Raw genomic sequence first — 21,438 nt, forward strand, 5'->3', positions numbered from 1 at the left:
GGCATCCGGATCAGATGCCCCAGCCACTTCATCTGGCTCCTCTCAATGCGGAGGAGTAGCGGCCTTGAGCCGTCCCCTTATCGTGGTGGAGGGGTTTCTGTGTCCCGATGATCCTAGGATCCAAGTTGTCTGGGGCTTCATGCCCCTGATAGGGTCACCCATGGCAAACAGGTCCTAGGTGAGGGACCAGACAAAGTACGACTCCATAACCCCTATGATGACTACAAAAATCGGATCTTGGTTTCCCTAGCCTGGATACGGGTCACCGGGACCCCCCTCTGGAGCCAGGCCTGGAGGTGGGGCTCGAAGGGCCTGCACCCAGAGTAACACGGGTCCCCCTTCCCATGGGCTCACCACCTGTGTGAGGGGCCATAGGGGTCGGGTGCAATGCGAGCTGGGCGGCGGCCAAAAGCGGGGACCTTGGCGATCCGATCCCCGGCTACTCTCTTATTATTTTTTCATTTCTTTCCCCGCCCCTGAGTTATATTCCAACATCTTCCCTGCGAGACGTGTTGCAGATGAACCCGCCGCACAACCGGGGAGCTCATGCCCAATTATTAATTGTTAAAGGTATCAAAGACTCTCACTGCGTTGGCCGCCATGTATGGGCAAGTGATTTGAAGCTTGAAAGCAATAAATTGTAGCTGAGTCGGGCCTGGGAAATGGCAGCACTTGAAGGACTCCTAACAGGCAACAGATGTTGGCATCAAACCTCGAAAAAAAAATCACGAGAAAAAATGGGTAACGTGACACCTAAAAATTCACTCAGTGGGATGCAGGTATCTTAAACTCGTTTGAGTTCTGGGGCCACATTCGCCCCAATTTGATCTTAATTGGGCCAGACCAGGAAATCCATCATGGAGTTCAAACATTTCCTTGAGAAACCTCTCGTTTTGAGAAATATCTCTTTCACAGGCTCTTCCCTGGTATTGCCAACCTCAGAATTCAACATTTTGTACCTGGAACAAATGATTTCTCCTCTTTCGAGCCCAGAAAAATGAAAAAACACCAGAATTTACGACTTAGATCTATGGAGGTACGTTACCTCGATTACTGATGCACAATGACTACCGTAATTTCTCGCCTAAAGAGCGCACCTGTTTATAAGCCTCTCACCCATTACATTTGTAAAGGAAATGCCATTTGGTACATAGATCAGCTGCACCTGTGTAAAAGCCGCAAGTGCCCACATTGAAACGCGAGATATTTACAAAGAAAGACGCTACACAGAAAGCGTTTTAATACCTTAGCTTAGCTTAACATAGCAACAACACGGTAGCATGAAGAGGGCTGGTTAAAAAAAAAAATCATCATCATACCGGTAAAAAAAAAAAAAAGAAAAAAACACCCACGGCAGCTACATAATCGCAACACAGTAGCACAGCACTAACAGGGCCGGTTTAAAAAAAAAAAAAAAAAACATACCTAAATCACTGAGACGCGGCAGTAACACAGCAGCAATGCGCTAGTGCAATGCTAACGCTAGCGTGGCGCTAACTGGGCCGGTTAAAAAAAAAAAAAACATGCCCGTAAAAATCACGGAGACACGGCAGTAACACGGTAGCAACATGCTACCACAGTGCTAACGCTAGCGCAGCGCTAACAGGGCCAGTTAAAAAAAAAACATACCAGTTAAAGTCACTTCCCTGGCACATATATTCCACCAGTCTCACTCTTACCTTTTCCGCTCGAGTGCCCCCTTGGGGCCGTTAGGTAAAATGCACAAATTAGCCGCATCACCGCATAAGCTGCAGAATTGAAAACGTGTGGAAAAAATTTGCGGCTTATAGGCTGGAAATTACGCTATATTTATTACCACAATACAGTTTTAGTGCTAGGGGTGACCCAACCAGTTGTTAGATTTAGGGAGCTATCACTTTTTCACACGGGGCCAGGGGGCTATGAATATTTTATTTTCCTCGACAAATAAAGTCACCATTTAAAAAATGGCATTTTATGGTTGCCTGTTCGCGTTTGTTTAATGATCCTAAACAGTTAAGTTGGGGGGGGGGGGATTTTGAGAATGGGGTCAATACAGTTTCATGGAACCCTGCCCGTTTTCAATAGCTACCCACTATGTTCGCTTATGTCAATGTAACGGTTACCTAGGAACCCCCACCCCCACCCCCGTTTCTGCACACATGTACGTGCTCTCCACGGGAACGGTTCATGTTCAACAGCGCGAATGGAAGGTGCGAACAAAGCACACTGGCCGCACTGTATTCGCCGGCGCCCGCTTCCTGCCTTAATAGCCGCCTCCGCTTCCCTGACCGCAAGGGGCGGAGGGCGCGCACGTAGGTCAACGAAAAGTCATGTTTGAGGAAATCCCGCGGGCCTCGCTCCCGGGGCGGGGGGCAGCCGCGTCTCTGATCTTCAGAGAGGTGAGGTCATCTGCAAGTCACATGGTGTACGCCCATGACGAGGGGCTTTGGTGAAAAGACCCTTTGTCGGGGGGAAATGTGAAGCGGAGTCAAATCTTATTTCAAGGGTGGATGTGTTGACTTCCCTTTATGTGGAGCACTCTTCGTATTTCTCTAGCACCATATTGTGCCAACGAACCAAGATGAGGTGAGTTCAAGAGCTTCATTTAGACCACTACAGTAGTTTGCTTCCCTTTTGTGGCAATGTGCTAATGCTAATCTGTTCATCTCATCCAACAAAGCAGCTCTGCTTACCTTTTGACTAGGTTCATATCGAGCTCGTGCACGTGACGTCAACATTTTCACGGCGCCGTATTGCCGGTCAAAAAGAGCTGCTCGATAGTGTGGGGACGTTGAACCGCAGCAGAATATTCACAATCCCTGAGACTTGTAATGCTGTTGGATGTCACAACAGATGAAACAGATATTGAAAGAGGTCATTCGATAGAATATTAGATGAAAAGACCGCAAAAAAATCGATGGATTTCGGGAATTAAACGTGATTGATGGTGCCCGACCAAATACACACGACTGTGTAGCGATCACTTCATTTTTTCATGTAGGAATTATTCTTCTCAATCTCAAATTCCCAAGAAGTATTTTTAATGCCAAGTTGGCTCATTTGAGAACAATGCGTTTAAAAAAAAAAAAAAAAATACGACAGGGAGTCGTCTCCAACGTACACAGAAGCGTGCTGCGGCCACATGTTAAACTTTGGTAAACCTCTCCCCGACAGATGTTTTGTTTTGGGTTTTTTTTTAATATGCGTTGTTCTCAAATGAGTTCGTATTTAAAAAAAATATATATGTCGGTCGCACAGAGGTTTATACAGGTTAATGTAAGGCCGCAACACGCTTCCATGTACAGGGGCTGAAGCCTATTCCAGCGGTTTATTTTCTTTTTTTAAATACGAATTGGACTCATTTGATAACAATGCATATTTTTAAAAAAAATGTCTGTCACGAAGAGGTTTACCGAAGTACATTTTTTTTTTTTTTAAATTTCCTCCGAATCATAGTTAATGAATGCGAGTTTGTGCAAACCAGGGCTCATTTATTCAAATATTGGTATTTGTATTAAAAAAAAAAATGAGTGGCTCCACCATTATGTGGGATTTACTCTTGATTGAGAACAGATCCAGCAACGAAGTATTTGTATGCGTCCAGACTTTTCTACGCTTTCAAACTCTTCCGTGGAAATCTCGATGACTTACTTGCCGGATCCACGTGTAGATCCAGTTGTCCAAGACAAGCGGAAGCGGGTTAACAGTCCAATTTCAACATTGACTTGGGCATTAAATACGGGTCCTCGACGCCAAGTGTCGCTCATTTTTCCCCGTAGCCTTCGTTTATTATCACCTTCTAAATGTTTAACGGTATCGGACAAAACCCTGGGCGTCGTGCAACAAGACTCGTTTTCGTGTCGTCTCCAACTGACTTAGCATTGAACAATGCTTTGCTAGACCGGCACTTCCGGGCAGTGGTGTGATTTGATGACGTTGGTGCACGAGCTATACAAGCAAGTGTGTCGTTGCACCCGTGGGTTCGGGTTGGGATGGATGTTTCTTTGTGATGTTTCAGTTGCTTGAAAGTGGCTCAGGACCTTCCCCAACCCTAACAAACTGAATACGGGAAGGCTGGAGAAAATCGCTTCAGGGGCTGTTCTGCATATTAGTCATAGTGAGGAAGAAGGACTGAAAACCTTGCCCAAAGACATATTTTCAGAAAATAAGCAAATGGGATTCATTGTTTAATTTCACACTTGATCGGTCCAAGACACAACTATTTGTAAACAAGTAATTCAAAATTCTATTTTCCATGCCTCCTCTTAAAAAAAAAAAAAAAAATATTGTTTTGACCTTAATTATTGTCCTAATATAGACCCGTTTCAGTCAACGTTAAGCAGCTTTGATGGGTTGCTACGTTGTGGTTTTCCATCACTGCCCAGCCGGTGAATCCCATTTTCTCGCCACGCGATAATATCACTTCCGGTGGTGGCGAACCCCCCCCCGAAGATAATTAAAAACACGGCTGCGCGAGGCCGAGGGGCTGTAGTGCCAGACAAATCCGTCAGCTAAGACCTCCTGAGCCAGCAACAGTTAATTAACGCCGACCCTTTCGCCGCCGTTCGCTACAAGGGTGGAGATAAAACTTCAGCGGAGTACGGCATGCCGGGACAAGCGCGCGTTCAATAGATGCGATAGCGCTTTAATTGGATCCGGTAAGAAATGAGGGATTATACGGCGTTTCCTTGCATACGTGTTCACCCTGCAGGAGGTATCCCTGTGCCAAAAGTTGGTTTGGCATCTTTATGAAAGAACCTTTTCATGGATAAGACCTTTTGTTTTTGTTGGCGGAGTGTTATTTGATGGCGTCCCACCTGGCTCCCTCCCAAGCCCACGTGAAAGCATCAAAGGTTAAGGTTTGCATACATTTAAAACATTTTTATTTTACTATTTGTAGAACCGTAAATGGGTGAAGTTGAATTATTCAGATGCTGTAAGAAAAGCTTCAGCTCGTCTAGCTGTTCCTGTACTTATCAGGTTTTCAAAATTAAAAGTAAAAAATGATAGCTGTCATTAATCTGAAAAATATACATTCATTCATTTTCCAGACCGCTTATTTTAACAAGGGTCACGGATGCGCCAGCGCCTATCCCCACCTGAATCTAGGCGATAGGCTGGGTACACACTGAATGAGTTGCCAGCTAATTGCAGGGTACATTGAGACAAAAATCCATCCATCCATCCATCCATCCATTTTCTTTTGCCACCTATCCTCACGAGGGCCGCGGGAAGTGCTGGAGCCTATCCCAGCTGTCAAAGCGCAGGAGGCGGGGTTCACCCTGAACCCGTTGCCAGCCAATCGCAGGGCACATGGAGACAATCAGTCACACTTGCAATCACACCTAGGAGCAATTTAGAGTGTCCTATTCATGTTGCATATTTTGGGGATGTGAGAGGCCGGGATCGAACCCGGGTCCTCAGAACTGTGAGGCCAACGCTTTACCAGCAAATCCACCGTGCCGCCTTAGACAAAAATAAATAAGTAAATCAAATTTTCAGCTACGGACAATTTATAGTTGTCAGTTAACCTACTGTTCATGTTTTTGGAATGTGGGAGGAAACCAGAGTACCCAGAGAAAACCCAGACAGGCAGGCAAACGTCACAAAAGCGAGGAAAGATTTGAAAAGGGGCTCTCAGAATTGCAAGCAGATGTGCTAAACATTTGCCATGCCACCTAAATTTTTTTTACAATTTTATTATATCATAGGTGTCACGGTTGGGATCAGCTGGTAAAGCGTTGGCCTCACAGTTCTGAGGACCCAGGTTCAATCCCGGCCCTGCCTGTGTCGAGTTTGGATGTTACCCCCGCGCCTGCGTGGGTTTTCTCCGGGCACTCCGGTTTCCTCCCACATCCCAAAAACATGCGACATCAATTGGAGACTTTAAATTGCCCATAGGTGTGATTGTGAGTGCGGTTGTTTGTCTCCATGTGCCCTGCGATTGGCTGGCGACCAATTCAGGGTGTACCCCCGCCTCCTGCCCGTTGACAGCCGGGATAGGCTCAAGCACTCCCTCTTGAGGATAAGCGGCAAAGGAAATGGATATTATATCATAAGTAAATTCATGATTGAGTCGATGTTGAGATTTTCATTGCATCTTGAACATATTCATGATACCGTGTACCAGACGTCGGAAAGCAGCCCCAGAGTATTACAGACTAGAATGCGTGTTGAGGAAATGCAATATCAATACCAACATCAGCCTGACTATACACACCTCTCCCGGGAATATCATCCCCGCGTCCTGCACACTTCGCTAACAACCACTCACGCTACAGTATGACCACATGGCACAAAGGTATTGATTACTCCTCCCTAGCAAACAAGCTAAGAACGAATCAAAGCTGCCGTACTTGTGACTCAGATATTAAATACGTCTGGAAAATCAAGCACTGTGGGGGGAAGAAGTCTTACGCAAACAACATGTTTCATCAGCAGGATGTAGCTTGCTTGGCGGGATGTTTGGAGAACTATAATAATAAACGCTAAGTCTTTTCTCACTTGCAAAAAAAAATTGTGCTGGTATAAGTGGTATCTGCAGCAGTTCTTGAAGTCTGCTCTCTCGAACCTTGTCTCCAAAACCTCCAACTTTGGCTGTCCCTCTACTGAGCTCATTTCTAATTCCATCCAACCTGCTCACTCCGAGTGAGAACCTCAACATCTTCATTTCTGCTACCTCCAGTTCTGCTTCCTGTTGTCTCTTCAGTACCACCATCTCGAATCATGGTCGGCCTCACCATTGTTTTATAGACTTTTCGGCTTGTCCCGTTAGGTCATCTTTTTCCATCTAAGCCAATCTCGTGCATCTTCCTCTGTCACACCCACTGTCCTCATGTCCTCCCTCACAACATCCATCAACCTTTTCTTTGGTCTCCCTCTCCCTCTCTTCCCTGGTAGCTCCATCCTTACCCTTCTCCTACCAATTTCCTCACTCTCTCGCCTCTGAACATGTCCAAACCATCTAAGTCTGCTCTCTCTAACCTTGTCTCCAAAACCTCCAACTTTGGCTGTCCATCTAATGAGCTCATTTCGAATCCTATCCAACCGAGAACCTCAACATCTTCATTTCAGCCACCTCCAGTTCTGCTTCCTGCTGTCTCTTCAGTGCCACCGTCTCTAATCCGTCCATCATGGCCGGCCTCACCACTGTTTTATAAACTTTGCCCTTCATCCTAGCGGAGACTCTTCTGTCACATAGAACACCAGACACCTTCCGCCAACTGTTCCACCCCGCTTGGACCCGTTTCTTCACTTCCTGACCACACTCCATTGCTCCGTATTGTTGACCCCAAGTATTTGAAGTCATGGAGGACATGCCTAGATTTTTAGGTTTAAAAATTAAACGTGTTAATGCTCGCATTCCCTTACTCCACAGTCTCTGTTTGGCTGCGACAGTCCATTTTCATGTTGCCCGCAGTCTCCTCCCAGACAAAATTTCTTGGCCTGTCAGCGCTCAGTGCAGTTTCTGACCATTTTGCATCCCTTTATTTCTCATTTTCGTTGTCTTTTAGGAGTGCAGGAGTCCCATCAGGAGAAGGTGATCTCGGTGGCCGGAGAGGGGACGATCCACAGCCCGGATTTCCCTCGCACTTATCCCAGGAATATTGTGTTGGTGTGGAGACTGGTGGCGGAGAGCAACGTGAGGATCCAGCTCACTTTCGATGACAGGTTCGGCCTGGAAGACCCGGAGGACGGAATATGCAAGTAAGGACGTGCCCTCGTGACGGGATCAGATGCTGGGATATTTTATTATTAAATCACAAAATACCGGGCTTTGACAATTCGGTACACTTACACTCGGACGTCTCCATTCTCGAACAAATCGGTTTTCGAATGAAAATTTTGAGATTTTCGAACGAAAATCGGTACTCGAACGCCTGCGACAAGACCCGGGAATAGCATAACGCCCGCGGGCCGACCAGGTGACCCACGACACGCGTTGTTATTGTGAATTCGAACGCACCTCGAAAAAACCCGAAAATAACATAACACGCGCGGCCCGACTAGTTGATCGACGACGCACGTTGTTATTGTGAATTGAAACGCACCGCGAAAAAACCTGGAAATAACACAATGCGTGCGGCCCGACCACCAGACCCACAATGCGCGTTAGAATTGTGAATTCGAACGCACCGCGAAAAAACCCGGAAAAAACATAATGCGCGTGGCCCGACCGTGTGACCCACGACACGCTTGTTATTGTGAATTCGAACGCACCGCGAAAAAAAACGAAAAGAACATAACACGCGCGGCCCGACCACCTGACCCACGATGCACGTTAGTATTGTGAATTCGAACGCACCGCGAAAAACTGAAAATAACATAACGCAGTCGGCCTGACCAGCTGACGCATAACGCGCGTTATTGTGAATGCAATGCGGAAAACCCCAGAAATAACATAATGCGCCCGACCAGCTGGCGTGCGTTGTTTTTGTGAATTTGAACGCACCGCGAAATAACGCGCGTTGCCCGACCAGGTGAGCCACGATGGGCGTTATTGTGTATAACGCAGCCTCTGTACGGAGACGTGGAAAATATCTATTCGGTTTTCAAACAAAGCTATTCTCGAAGCGCCTTCTGGAACGGAGGTTAGACTGTATCAGTCAACTTTGATTTGAACGTTTTATAAATCATTTGGTCCGTGTTTCATCACGCGGGGCCTTCTCCTGCTGGCATGTCCTATGGCGCAGTCTATCTTTTAAGATTTAGAGGGCGAGTATGTCCATTTGTAAAATTGCCTCACGCTTTCCCGCTGCTTTGGACGCTTGTGAATATTGAAAAGAATGCGGCGGAGAGTTTGACTCTGACGGGAACGACGCGAGCGCACACAACACGCAACACATCTGTTTTATCGCACAGGTCACTTTCAATTACGCTCTGCGCTCGCCTCCGCCGCCGTTTCATTTAAAGGAGGAGCCGGTCGATGGCGGTTGCGTACGCATTCGTGCCGGTACCGACTGGATGTCATCCAGGACATATATCAGGGCGAGGAGGAGAAATGACTAAAATGCGCTCACTCTGCGCAGTCACTCTAAGTAAAAGCGATGTATTTTCTTCAAATAAAGTGTAAACACCAATTTGGACGGCAATGGGAAGCCTCAGGTTTCTGTTTTTGTCTTCTTCTTCTTGTTTTTTATGGCGGTGTGCACATGTGGACATCGCCTGAAGTAATCCGCATTCTGGAGGCCGTTTGGCAAATAACTGCGACCTGTTTTTGAGGTCAACCCAGTCGAATTGAGGCCAAAAGTCATTTGATTGCATCCCGGGATCCTTTTTTGAAGAATGCGGCATCCAATCATCTACACACACGCATTTACATTCCGGTCGCAGCGCTCTCGTTTGCACATTTTGACGTGCGGTGAAGAGATTCATTACGGAGGTGTGAGAGAACTTTGAATCGTTATATCGAGTGTAGTCACTCCATTTATGTTGCGCGCGATGAGATTTGTCATTCATAACCAGTGAGAGAATTGATTGCAATAATTATATGACACGCACGCAGCGCTTAATTGGGATTGCACGTGCCTGTGGATTGTTTTGAATCATTCTGTTTGTTTTCCGAGGAGAGAGTTTTAATTGACGATAATTGCCTTAAGTCTGCATATGCCCGAGTGTGCAATGCGCTTTTTCTTTACTTTGTGGATTATTTCTTACGGAAGCGTATTGCTGTCAGCAAAAAAAAAAAAAAAATCCTGTTTTTCTGGCAAATTTCTTTCTGTTTTTGGAGCTCTGTTTTTCTGACTGTTTTTTTTTTTGTTTGTTTTTCAGACCAATTTTTTCTTCCTGTTTTTCGGGCTAATATTTTTCACTCTGTTTTTCGGACTAATTTTTTCTTCCTGTTTTTCAGGCTAATTTTTTCTGGTTTTCGGACTAATATTTTTCACTCCGTTTTTTGGACAATTTTTTTCTTCCTGTTTTTCAGACTATTTTTTTCTGTTTTTCAGGCTAATATTTTTCCCTCTGTTTTTTGGACTATTTTTTCTGACTAATTTTTCGAGCTAATTTTTTGTTTTCCGATAAATTTAAAATAGATTAAAGACTTATTTTCCGTAATTTCTGGTCTTTCTGTTTGTTTCTATTATGCAAAGTTGCTGTCGTCGTAAATAGCAAGTGATTTTACTTAATACGCACATGCCAGTGCATGATCGAGCATGCATCCTTTTTAAAATTAATTTATTGACTTTGTGGATTATTTCCAGCCATTTTGTTCATTTCTTCCGTGCAAGGTGGCACTTTTCATGGGTAACTGGCCACAGGAATGATCTGTTTGATTATATGTGACCAAGCACCCAGTGGCTCAACGGATTATTTCAAGTCTTTCGATAAACTGTCCAAAATATATATACAGTATGTATATAGAAGTAATTTTGCTTATCCTAACTGACCTAAAACGGGAAGAAGTTTATTTTGATTTCATGTCAGATAGTGGGAGGAAAAAATATCTTTTTACATAGTGTATGTAAACTTTTGGTTTCAAATGTATGTGCTTGTGCATGCCATTCCATTTTTTTTTTAAATAAAAAAAAAAAAGTTTATTCATATTTTGCAATGTGGCGGTTTTCATGAATGACTGGCAAGAGGAGAGCCATCCCGTCGTTATGCGTTTGCGTGTTGACTATGAACGTCACGTGGATGAATTTGAGTGACAGTTGGACCGACTCTCCACCCTCGGCAGGATCCTCGAGGGTGCACGGGAGTTCGCCCGACCTGTCTACATGTGTTTTGTGGACTTGGAGAAGGCATTCGACCGTGTGCCTCGGGGAGTCCCGTGGGGGGTTCCTCGGGAGTATGGGGTAACAAACCCCCTGATGCGAGCTGTTCGGTCCCTGTGCGACCGCTGTCAGAGTGTGGTCCGCATTGCCGGCAATAAGACGGACTCGTTTCCGGTGAGAGTTGGACTCCGCCAAGGCTGCCCTTTGTCACTGATTTTGTTCATAACTTCTACGGACAGAGTTTCTAGGCCAAGCTGAGACGTAGAGGGTGTCCGATTTGGTGGCCTCGGCATCGGATCTCTGCTCTTTGCAGATGATGTGGTTCTGGTGGCTTCATCAAGCCCTGATCTCCAGCTCTCACTGGAGCGATTCGCAGCAGAGTGTGAAGCGGCCGGGATGAGAATCAGCACCTCCAAATCCGAGACTCCGGTCCTCAGTCGGAAAAGGGTGGCGTGCCCTCTCCAGGTCGGGGATGAGATCCTTCCCCAAGTGGAGGATTTCAAGTATCTCGGGGTCTTGTTCACGAGTGAGGGAAGAATGGAGCAGGAGATCGACAGACTGATCGGTGCGGCATCTGCAATGATGCAGACTTTGTATCGGTCCGTTGTGGTAAAGATGGTGCTAAGTTGAAAGGCAAAGCTCAAAATTTACCATTCGATCTACATTCCTACCCTCACCTATGAGCATAAGCTGTGGGTCGTGACCGAACGAACAAGATCCCGGACACAAGCGGCCGAAATGAGTTTCCTCCGCAGGGTGTCCGGGCTCTCCCTTAGAGAACGGGTGAGAAGCTCGGTCATCAGGGAGGGGCTCAGTGTCGAGCCGCTACTCCTCCGCATCGAGAGGAGCCAGATGAGGTGGCTGGGGGGGGGATCTGATCCGGATGCCTCCCGGACGCCTCGCTGATGAGGTGTTCCAGGCACGTCCCACCGGAAAGAGACCCCGAGGACGACCCAGGACACGCTTGGGAGACTATGTCTCTCGGCTAGCTTGGGAACGCCTCGATATCCCTCCGGAAGAGCTGGAAGAAGTGGCTGGGGAAAGGAAAGTCTGGGTATCCCTGCTGAAGCTACTTCCCCCGCGACCAGACCCGGAAAAGCGATTAAAAAAATGGATGGATGGATCGATGAATTTGAGTGCTCTACTCGATATCGTATATCAGTGGCTTTGTTGTTTAGCCGTTCAACTCTGCAAAACGATCCCATCTTGCTGCATTAATGATGAGACATCTGTCGCCTGCTGTTGTGACACAAGTGAACCACAAAAACATTGGAGTACTTCCACTCCGCAGTGTTTATGGCTTATCGATCGCTATACAACTGCCCATTATAAATGTATCTATCTAGCAAGGTAGATAAATGAATAATTTATCTATATAATTTATTATAATTTTATAACCTTATTATAAAATTATCTATCTAGCTAGTTAGCTATTAATCTAGCTAGTTAACTAGATTAATAGCTAACTAGCTAGATAGATAAATTTATAATAGTTTGGCAGTAGCTAGCGATTAATCTAGCTAGCTAGCTAACGCAAAGACCATCCACCAGGCATTTATGCTGAAAGGTTTTGCTTAATTTTTTTTTTTCAAAGGTATGACTTTGTGGAACTGGAGGATCCCAGCGACGGGAGCACCCTGGGCCGCTGGTGCGGATGGCAGGCCCCCCCCGCGGTCCTCCACTCCAAAAGCAGCGAAGTCCGCGTCCGTTTCGTCTCGGACGAGTACTTCCCGTCCGAGCCGGGCTTCCTCATCCGCTACACTACGCAGCCTGCGGTAAGAGCCACATTTTGTGAGAATATATATATATATATACACACACACAGTGTATGTATGCATACAATTGTTATTTGAGAGCACGGCAACCTGAAATCAAGTCCTGTGATTTAATTTCACTTTGTGAGTGAGCTGAGGCGAAAACAACAAAGAGTCTAATATGCTCTGTGAATTGCCAATTATATTCTTCTGAGCCTGGTTCAAAGCGTTTGAATGATGCATTCAAGCAGAGCTTGTTGGAACGCTTGTTTATTTTGTTCATCAAGATGCACAGGAATGAACAGGGGGCGGGGGGATGGGGAGGGGTGTCGGCTCATTAGTTTTTATTATGCAGATGAAACTGAAATGTGAGCAATCCCAAGAAACTAGTTTATTCCTCACAGGGGAAAATAATGTGTGGATTTATTGCGTATTTGTAATATTTCTTTTATTTTCACGAGTTGTACCTTTTTTTTTTATTTGGGCTTTTATTTTTGTTTCCATTTCTTCCAGAGGCACGTTATACATTTAATTGTAATTAAAGTTTAGAGTTATATTTTACTTTGTACTTATATTTACTTTTGAAATATTTAGTTTACATTTTTAGTAGTTGGATTTTTATCAGTTCAACTACGACTTTATATATATATATATATATATATATATATATATATGTTTTTTTTTTAATGTTTTTACAAATTGTAAATGATCCATTGTATGAGTTAGTTTTGTGTATTTAATTGTTTATTTACTGACTAAATTTGATTTTGTATTTTATCAATTTTATTTGTATTTTTATGTATATTTTTTCACATTTATTTTTGTTTGCTTATGTTCAATCTTCTCTTTTTAGATGGTAATATTTACTCATTTGTACTTTTATTCACATTTTCACTTCAATTCTCCGGATTATGTATTTCACACTTTCACTTCAACTCAAAATTTTACATTTTACATACATTTTTATTGGGTGTATTTTGTCTGTTTTGAATAGTAATTTGTTTGAGTTTTATCTTTATCCGTTGTATCTTTATTATTTTATTATCTTCATATTTATTTTATTCACTTTTTTCATACTACTAGCACTCCTTCTTTTTTTGTGGGTAATTTCTTACTTTTTTTCCAGTTTTTAAACTGGCATTTTTTTCCATTCAGCTTTACCTACATGCGGCTTGAATCATTTTTTTCTTTTCAGTTAGTTGTATTTTCTTTTTTTATTAAAATTGTTCTATTATTATTGTCGTTACAATGACGCGTAATATTTTTTAGTTCCTTTTTTTTCTTGTTTGAAACACATTTCCAACAACCTCTACCTTGAACGTCATCCATCCGTGTTCTTATCATCTCTCCATCCGACTGATTAAAAGGTGATTGTTCCATATAAAAGCGTTGACCCCATGAATGGAGTCAAGTGTCCATTCGAGGGTCCTTGACTCCTGCGCAGTTTCCATTCGGACCCCTGAAATGAATGCCGGGATTGAGTAATTGGAGTACTTTTTGAAATTGTCCTCCTCCTGGTAATATCTCATCCAAATGTCACTCTATCTTTAGCTCCGCGATATACGCTGTGTACACAGCGAGCGTTAACTTTTCTACGCTTTAATACTTTGAGATTCATAGACTGGGACGACCTTTCCGTTCACCTTTCTTCAAGTCGGAAAGTGACTTGGGAGGACGTCACGATGAGTGCGTTGTCATTTATAATAAGGGAGAAAAAAGACGATTAAAACTAATAATTAGCAGTGTATGAAGCCCACGTGTTGCGTTCAAGAAACCTGGGACAAAGGCTGCTTCGAGGTGCACTTCTAATGGGCATTCATTCTGTCTGTTGGGGGTTGACCTCTGAGTGATCTGATTGGATGCTTGTAGGATGTCAGAATTTGTCAATTTTAATGACAATAAAGAGGTCGAAAAAGGGACCATAACAAGCCTCGAATTGTTACAACCACGGCATGCAGCTCACGTGTTGCCCTCAGGAAAACTGGGAAAAGCGATGGCTGAGTGTGCCGTGCATGAGCAATTACGCTGTGCGTGTTTATTTTTACTCGACGTATAATTTCCAGAGAGTCACCGATGGTGTCGTGGTAAACACGTGTGACCGGTTCAGGGTGTAGTCCGCCTTTCGCCCGAAGCTAGCTGGGATAGGCTCCACCTCTCCTGTGACCCTGGTGAGGATAAGCGGCTTGGATAATGGATGGATGGATAATTTACAGATCTTTTCAGTCTGACATGACATCAGAGCAAAGAACAAAGTTTGTGGGTCATACAAGAGAATTTGGAAAAGTGACACCTAATTGTGCCTGGCGTTTTTTAGTTTACAGATTCTTTACTGTCATTTATGCTTGGATGACATCACCGCAATCTGATTGGAGGTTTGCGCTGCATTCACAAAACTGGGAGAAACGACGCTCAATGTTGTCACATTCTTCTCAAGGCAAATTGATGAAAATCTTGTTCATCTGTTTGTTGACATTTTTTAAAATTTGCTTCCATAGTTGCTCTATTATTATTTCTAGTTAGCGTAATTCCCGGCCTACATAGCGCATCTGGTTATAAGCCTCGGTACACAGAAAGACTTTAACGCTAGTGCGGTGCTAACATCAGCATGGGAATAGTATTAGCGCGGTGCTAGGGTTAGCGCGGCACTAGCATTCAACTCTTTGTGTACCGAGGTTTATAACCAGGTGAGCTAACGCTAGCGCTGTGCTAAAGCTAGCGCCGCATCACTGCATAAACCGCTGGGTTGAAAGCGTGTGAAAAAATTCATGGCTTGTAAGCCAGAAATTCCGGTACTTTGTTTAGGTCTATTGCTTGAGGTGGCGGTTATCAGAAATCGTCACCGCTTATCCTGACTACGCATCACAGCCCTCACACCAGTTGAACGTACCCAACTTCCGAGTCGCATTGAGGGGCAAAAACATGGAGAAAATGATGTCCCTCGTGCCGCGCTAGCGTTAGTGCGGCGCGAGCACTATCGCGGCGCTAGCGTTAAAATCTTTCTGTGTAACGAGGCTTATAACCAGGTGTGCTATCGCTAGCGCCGCGCTAAAGCTAGCGCAGCTCTAATGCTAGCACCGCATAAACCGCAGGGTTCAAAGCGTGTGAAAAAAGTTGCGGCTTGTAAGCCGGAAATTACGGTACAACTTTGTTTAGTTCGATTGCTTGAGGTGGCGGTTATCAGCCATCGTCACCGCTTATCCTGACTAAGCGTCACACCCCTCACACCGGTTGAACGTACCCAACTTCCGAGTCGCATCGAGGGGAGAAGACACGGAGAAAATGTTGTCCCTCGTGACTTCTCTTTGAACGCCTGCGCAGTTGGAACAGCGCCGCTCTGTTCCCGTCCACCGGAACCCACAAGAAGCCGCAGGGGGGCCCGTCAAGGTCCGCTCTGTCATCGAAAGGAAGCCGTTTTTGGCAGCCGGCTTGTTAAAACATACAGGACGAGGACAGGGAGACGCTCGAAGTCAGCATAGAAGTACTCACGTTCTGTCGATACGTGGAGAATAACAATCTTGTTAAAGTCCGTATTCAAGATATTTACTTGAGTAAAACAAAAGTACAGACTTGGACATGCAGTGCTAGCAAAAGAAATCAATAAAACAATCTGTACTTCAGTACAAGTGCCTATTTGTATGAAATAATACTCTGGTATAACGGAATAAATGACACTTATAAGTCAAGGTACCGCTCTACGTTATTTGTACTTCATTGCTTCCCATTCACTGCGCAATTCGCATCCATCTCGGCTATTTTCTCTCCTGTGCAGGCAACCGTTGGCGGGACAAAACTCCCAAGTTTTGTTTTTTTCTCTAACCTCAATTGCAGACTGCGATCAGGACGGGACAAAAAAAACCCCAACAAAATCAAAACAAACAAGCCGCATTATTTCACGCACAATAGATTTTGCGGCTTAATGGAAGCGGGGAGCAGATTGTAGCGAGGTGGTTAGCGAGCGCATGAGAACGGGGACGCGAGTTATCCACGTGTGTCTTAACTGGACCGTTCCTGACGACTTGTCGTAATTCTGGCCAGCAGAAATAAACGCACGCAGTTTTAATGCTGCTGCTGCTGTTGCGTGCGGGCGAAATGTCCTGTCACGGGTTCATGCACAAAAAAAAAAAACCTCAAGAAGCCAAATTAAAGTTACCGTAATTTCCATCCTACAGAGCGCATCGGATTATAAACCTCACCCTGTACAAAGACAAACGGTACAAAGAGTTTTCAAAGCTTTAATACCGTAGCGTAGCTTAACATAGCAACAAGACGGTACCATGAAAACAAAACATACCGGTAAAAACAGCCACGGCAGCTACACGGTAGCAATACGGTACAGCCCTAACAGAGCCGGTTTAAAAACAAACAAAAAAAAACATACCTAAATAACTAAGATGCGGCAGTAACACAGCAGAAACACGCTAATGTGGTGCTAACGCTAGCGTGGCGCTAACAGGACCGGTTAAATAAAAACATACCAGTAAAAATGACTGAGAGACAGCAGCAACACGCTAGCACAGCGCTAACAGGGCCGGTTAAATTAAAACATACCGGTAAAAAAATCACTGAAGCGCGGCAGTAACACAGGACCAACATGCTAGCACAGCGCTAACAGGGCCGGTTAAAGAAAAATATCCGGTAAAAATCACTTCACATTGAAACCCACATTCAAACACGAGATATTTACAAAGAAAGACGGTACACAGAAAGAGTTTAACATAGCGCAGCGCTAGCGCTAATCCTAACAGGGCCTGTTAAACTCAAATTTACCGGTAAATGTCACTTACACACATCAGTAACACAGTAGCAACACGCTAGTGTAGCGCTAACGGCGCCGGTAAAAGTCACTTCCTCGGAACTTATGTTCTACTGGTGTCACTATCAAAACATTGATGATTTGAGTTTGGAAATTCAGCCACTGTATCCAGTTTCTTTAACCAACATGATATTTGGTGGGCTGGTCAACAGTCGGTAGCCCCACAAACAGGGGCGTCAAACTCATTTTTGTCGCGGGCCGATTTGTAATTACAGTTGCCGTCAAAGGCTGTGAAATGATAAAAATCTTGAACCGCCACATCATATTTACACATAAAATTATTGGACTAGATTTAGAATCAGGAATCAACGGTAACTTGTTTTTCCAACTATTGTTGTTTGGTAACACAAAAATGCTCGTAATAGTAGTTACTGTTTATTGATATGACGATTTGAAATTTTGGTACAGATTTGAACAACAACAAAAAAAAATCATGGACATTGACACACATGATTTGCCTCCGGGGGCCGCATAAAATTATGTGACGAGCCAGATCTGGCCCCCGGGCCTCAAGTTTGACACCTGCGGCCTAAAAAAACAGAACTCGTGGCAATTTGTTTTGAAAAACATGGCGGAACATGACGGCGAAGATTGGTGACTTCCCAGAAAATGGAAAAACTCGAATAAGCTGAATTTAAACAGCCACTTCCAATCAGCAACATAAAATTTGGTGCGCCTAATAATCATGGGTAGAACCACACGAAAAAAAAGTTTTAAAAACCTCTGTCCTAAACGACACAGGAAGTTAGCCATTTTGGCTTAAAGAGGCCTTATTTTATAGGCTCATTTTGGCCTTTTTCGGCAGCTTTTTAAGCATTGTTGATAGGATACTGTTCAAATTCAGTCGGTATTTTGTTATGCCCAAGAACAACAACAACAACAAAAAAGCCTTTTTTGGAATAAAAAGATGCCTTTTGTGGTGCGTTTCTATCCTAACTGGCAGCCATTACAAGTCACAGCGGGCCCGGCTGGCCGAGGGAACGCGCCGCCGCTAATTGGGGGGAGGATTGCGCCGTCAAAATTCATAGGCTGTTAATGACTTCCAGTCGCCGGACCCTGCCAAGGTTTGGCTAATTTGCCGCCCGTGCTACTGACGCCGGTCGCTGCCAAGATCTGTCGGCGTCGGAGCGCTCGCGTCCATTTATCTCGGCGAGGCTCCCGGTTGAAACCGAATGCTACGCCGCAAGCTTTCTTAACGAGCCGCTCTCGTTAGTGCCACCGCGCAGATGGGCCTCAGATGTTTGTTGTTGGTTTTTTTTTGCCTTTTCCCTTTGGCGCAATTCATAAGAAGCGCTCCCCGGAGAACATGTCGGGAGTTTAGTGCGCGTAGATCAATCCATGCGGAGAAAAGTGGAGAGGCCATGTTTAGAAAAATGGAAACAAATGAAACAAAACTGCATCAAAGTGGATTGAAAGAAATGTTCGTGTGCAGGTGTGTGGTTGTGTGTGTGGCTGTAAAAGGACTTATAAATATTTTTAATTTATTTTTGCTTCCATTTTTGCATTTCCTTGCAATTTTATTGTCATTTTTAAAAATTGTATTTTTGCTTGTATTTTTTTATTTGAATTGTTTAAATCTGAAATATTTTAATACATTCTATTTGTCTTTTTTATCTTTTATTGATATTTTACTTTTACCTATATTTACCAGTTTACTCTTATTTTATTAAAATTTTTTTTCAAAGATTATATAAAATGGAATTTTCATGTTTCGGATTTCTGTTAATGTATTTTCAGTTACATAATTTTATTTTCAGTGTTTTCATTTTGAATCTATTTATAAATAGATTTAATTTTTTATGTGATACATTTGTTAGTTTTTTTTCATATTTTCAATGTAATTATATTTTTTCTACAATTTATTTAGATTTTTGTTTGGATTTTTTTAGATTTTTTTGAGTACTTTTTCTACGAGATTTTTTTTTTTTTTTAACATCTACGGTGATATGTTAAATGGGACAAAAATATATCAACTGATATTTTACCAACGTGCCGACTTGTTTTCTTAACTGAACAGGAAGTGAGACGGGTACATAAAAAAAAAACTACCAAAAGAGAACTAGAAGGGTTATTACTTTATTTGTACAATTGCAGTCACTTCTTACGTGTTCTATACATCCATTAAAAAATAGAATAAAACGGGCTCGTTGACCTGATTTGCTTTATTGTCCGACATTTAACAAACTGCAAGACTCTTTCAGCTCATTTGATTAAAAACATCTCCCAAAAAAACCCTGATGATTCACTGCCATAAATAAATGTATGAAATCACAGAAATCCACCCAAACCTCAGACAGCTGAGCAATTCATTAGTGGTTTTTATATTTATATACTTGAATACAAATATGTGACTTGATGGAAGGAGGATTTCACATTCGTCCCGCCGATGGGAATAACAGCAACATCACGTCAGTGCAATTTTTTTTTTTTTTATTTAACCACAGGAAGTCAACTCTAAATTGTGATATTTAATTTAATATTGGCACTTTCCAGGGCTCCAACAAAAACAATCTTTTCGAGAGATTTTTTTCTCTTTCTTTCTGATTAGTATCAATTTTAGACCAAGGCATACTAGACAAAGGGGTAGCACAAAAACATAACGTATTATTTCTAATTTGGTCATTGTGCGTCGGGGGAACATGGTGGTGAATTTCGGTGACTAGCCGTAAAACAGGAGATGAATACCGTAATTTCCGGCCTACAAGCCGCGACTTTTTTCACACGCTTTCAACCCTGCAGTTTATATGGTGATGCGGCGGTAGCGTTAGCACACCTGGTTATAAGCCCCGGTACACAGAAAGAGTTTAACGCTCGCGCCGTGCTAACGCTAGCGCCAAGCTAGCGTTAAACTCTTTCTGTGTACCGAGGCTTATAACCAGGTGCGCTTTGTAGGCCGGGATTTACGGTAAGTCAAATTTGAAAATCAATTATCATCATTACGAGGTCAATTTTGCGATAAATGACGCAAACTTTCCCGAGAGGTTTTGTTTGATGGATGGCAATTTTAGCCATAAGGCTGGCGTTAAATTGTGAGAGCACGGCGGCGGGATTTGACGACGCACCGTGAACCCCTAAATGCCGCTTCCCGAGCGTTTCTGCCTCACCTGAGGCGGCCATGTCGTCAGTGTTGTCACGTCCTGGCCGTCGCTCACGCGAGATTAGCTTCGGGGGAGACAAACACGCCGTCATGGGGGCTGGAAAGCTTGAATGGATGAGCGTCATCCTTTAGGACACAGGTGTCAAACTCGAGGCCCGTGGGGCACATTCGGCCCACCACATAATTTTATGTGGCCCGCGAAGCCAAATCTACAGTGTCAATTTCCGTGATTCTTGTCAAAATCAGTCCCAAAATTTCAAATTATCACGTATCATAAATGATAACATTGAGATATTACAAGCATTTTTGTGCTAACAAACATGAATAGTTGCAAAAAAACATCACCCCTGATTTCCGATTGCAAAACTAGTTCATAAATTAATGTAAGTATGATCAGACGATTCAATATTTTTGTTTCACAGCCATAACGGCCCTCTGAGGGAAACCAGAACTACAGTGTGGCCCACGAGAAAAATGAGTTTGACACCCCTGCTTTAGGAACAAGCAACAGTGCACGTGCTAGGTAGCCTGCAGGGGGGGAAGACCCCAAAAATAATCATAAAAACACAATGGTAATTTCTGGAAAAAGAAAAACAATAACCTTTTAAATATTTGACTAAAATAACCAGATACTGTTTTTAGATTACGAGAAGATTTTTTCGGGTGGAAATCCGACCCTTTACGCCGATTTCCTCACAGGTACCTGCGGAAGCCGAGCCTCCGACCCAGCAGGACCTCCAGGAACTGTCGGCCGCCGTGTCGGGCCTGAGGACGGTGGAGGAGGTCATGCAGTACCTGGAGCCCGAGCGCTGGCGGCTGGACATGGACGACCTGTACAAACCCACGTGGCAAGTGCTCGGCAAGTCCTTCATCCAGAACAAAAAGGCCGCAGGTATCAGAAAGTTTTCCCTTTTGACGGTCGACTTGTCAAAATTTGGAATAAATTAACCCCGTTTATCACGGTGTGTAAGAGCCCACATTAAGTGAAAAGACATTTTTTAGCCATAAAAGTATTCCGGTGCCAAGGAACTACAGTGAAGTCAGTTGAGGAGCTTCATGTAAACAAAAGCAGGCATC

At 43.8% G+C, this 21,438-nt stretch overlaps 1 protein-coding gene across 2 annotated transcripts in view; it reads left to right on the forward strand.

Moving 5' to 3' along the window:
* The window catches only part of pdgfc (platelet derived growth factor c), a 48,310-nt gene that overhangs the window by 22,106 nt on the left and 4,766 nt on the right, over positions 1 to 21,438 (forward strand). For both annotated transcript variants that reach the window (XM_061835562.1, XM_061835563.1), the window contains exons 2-4: positions 7,497 to 7,689; positions 12,292 to 12,472; positions 21,061 to 21,253. In XM_061835562.1, coding sequence (XP_061691546.1) covers positions 7,497 to 7,689; positions 12,292 to 12,472; positions 21,061 to 21,253 — 567 coding nt within the window. The remainder of the gene's footprint in view (positions 1 to 7,496; positions 7,690 to 12,291; positions 12,473 to 21,060; positions 21,254 to 21,438) is intronic.

This window comes from Syngnathoides biaculeatus, chromosome 11, assembly GCF_019802595.1.
Source record: "Syngnathoides biaculeatus isolate LvHL_M chromosome 11, ASM1980259v1, whole genome shotgun sequence".
In the NCBI taxonomy this organism is placed as follows: domain Eukaryota; kingdom Metazoa; phylum Chordata; class Actinopteri; order Syngnathiformes; family Syngnathidae; genus Syngnathoides; species Syngnathoides biaculeatus.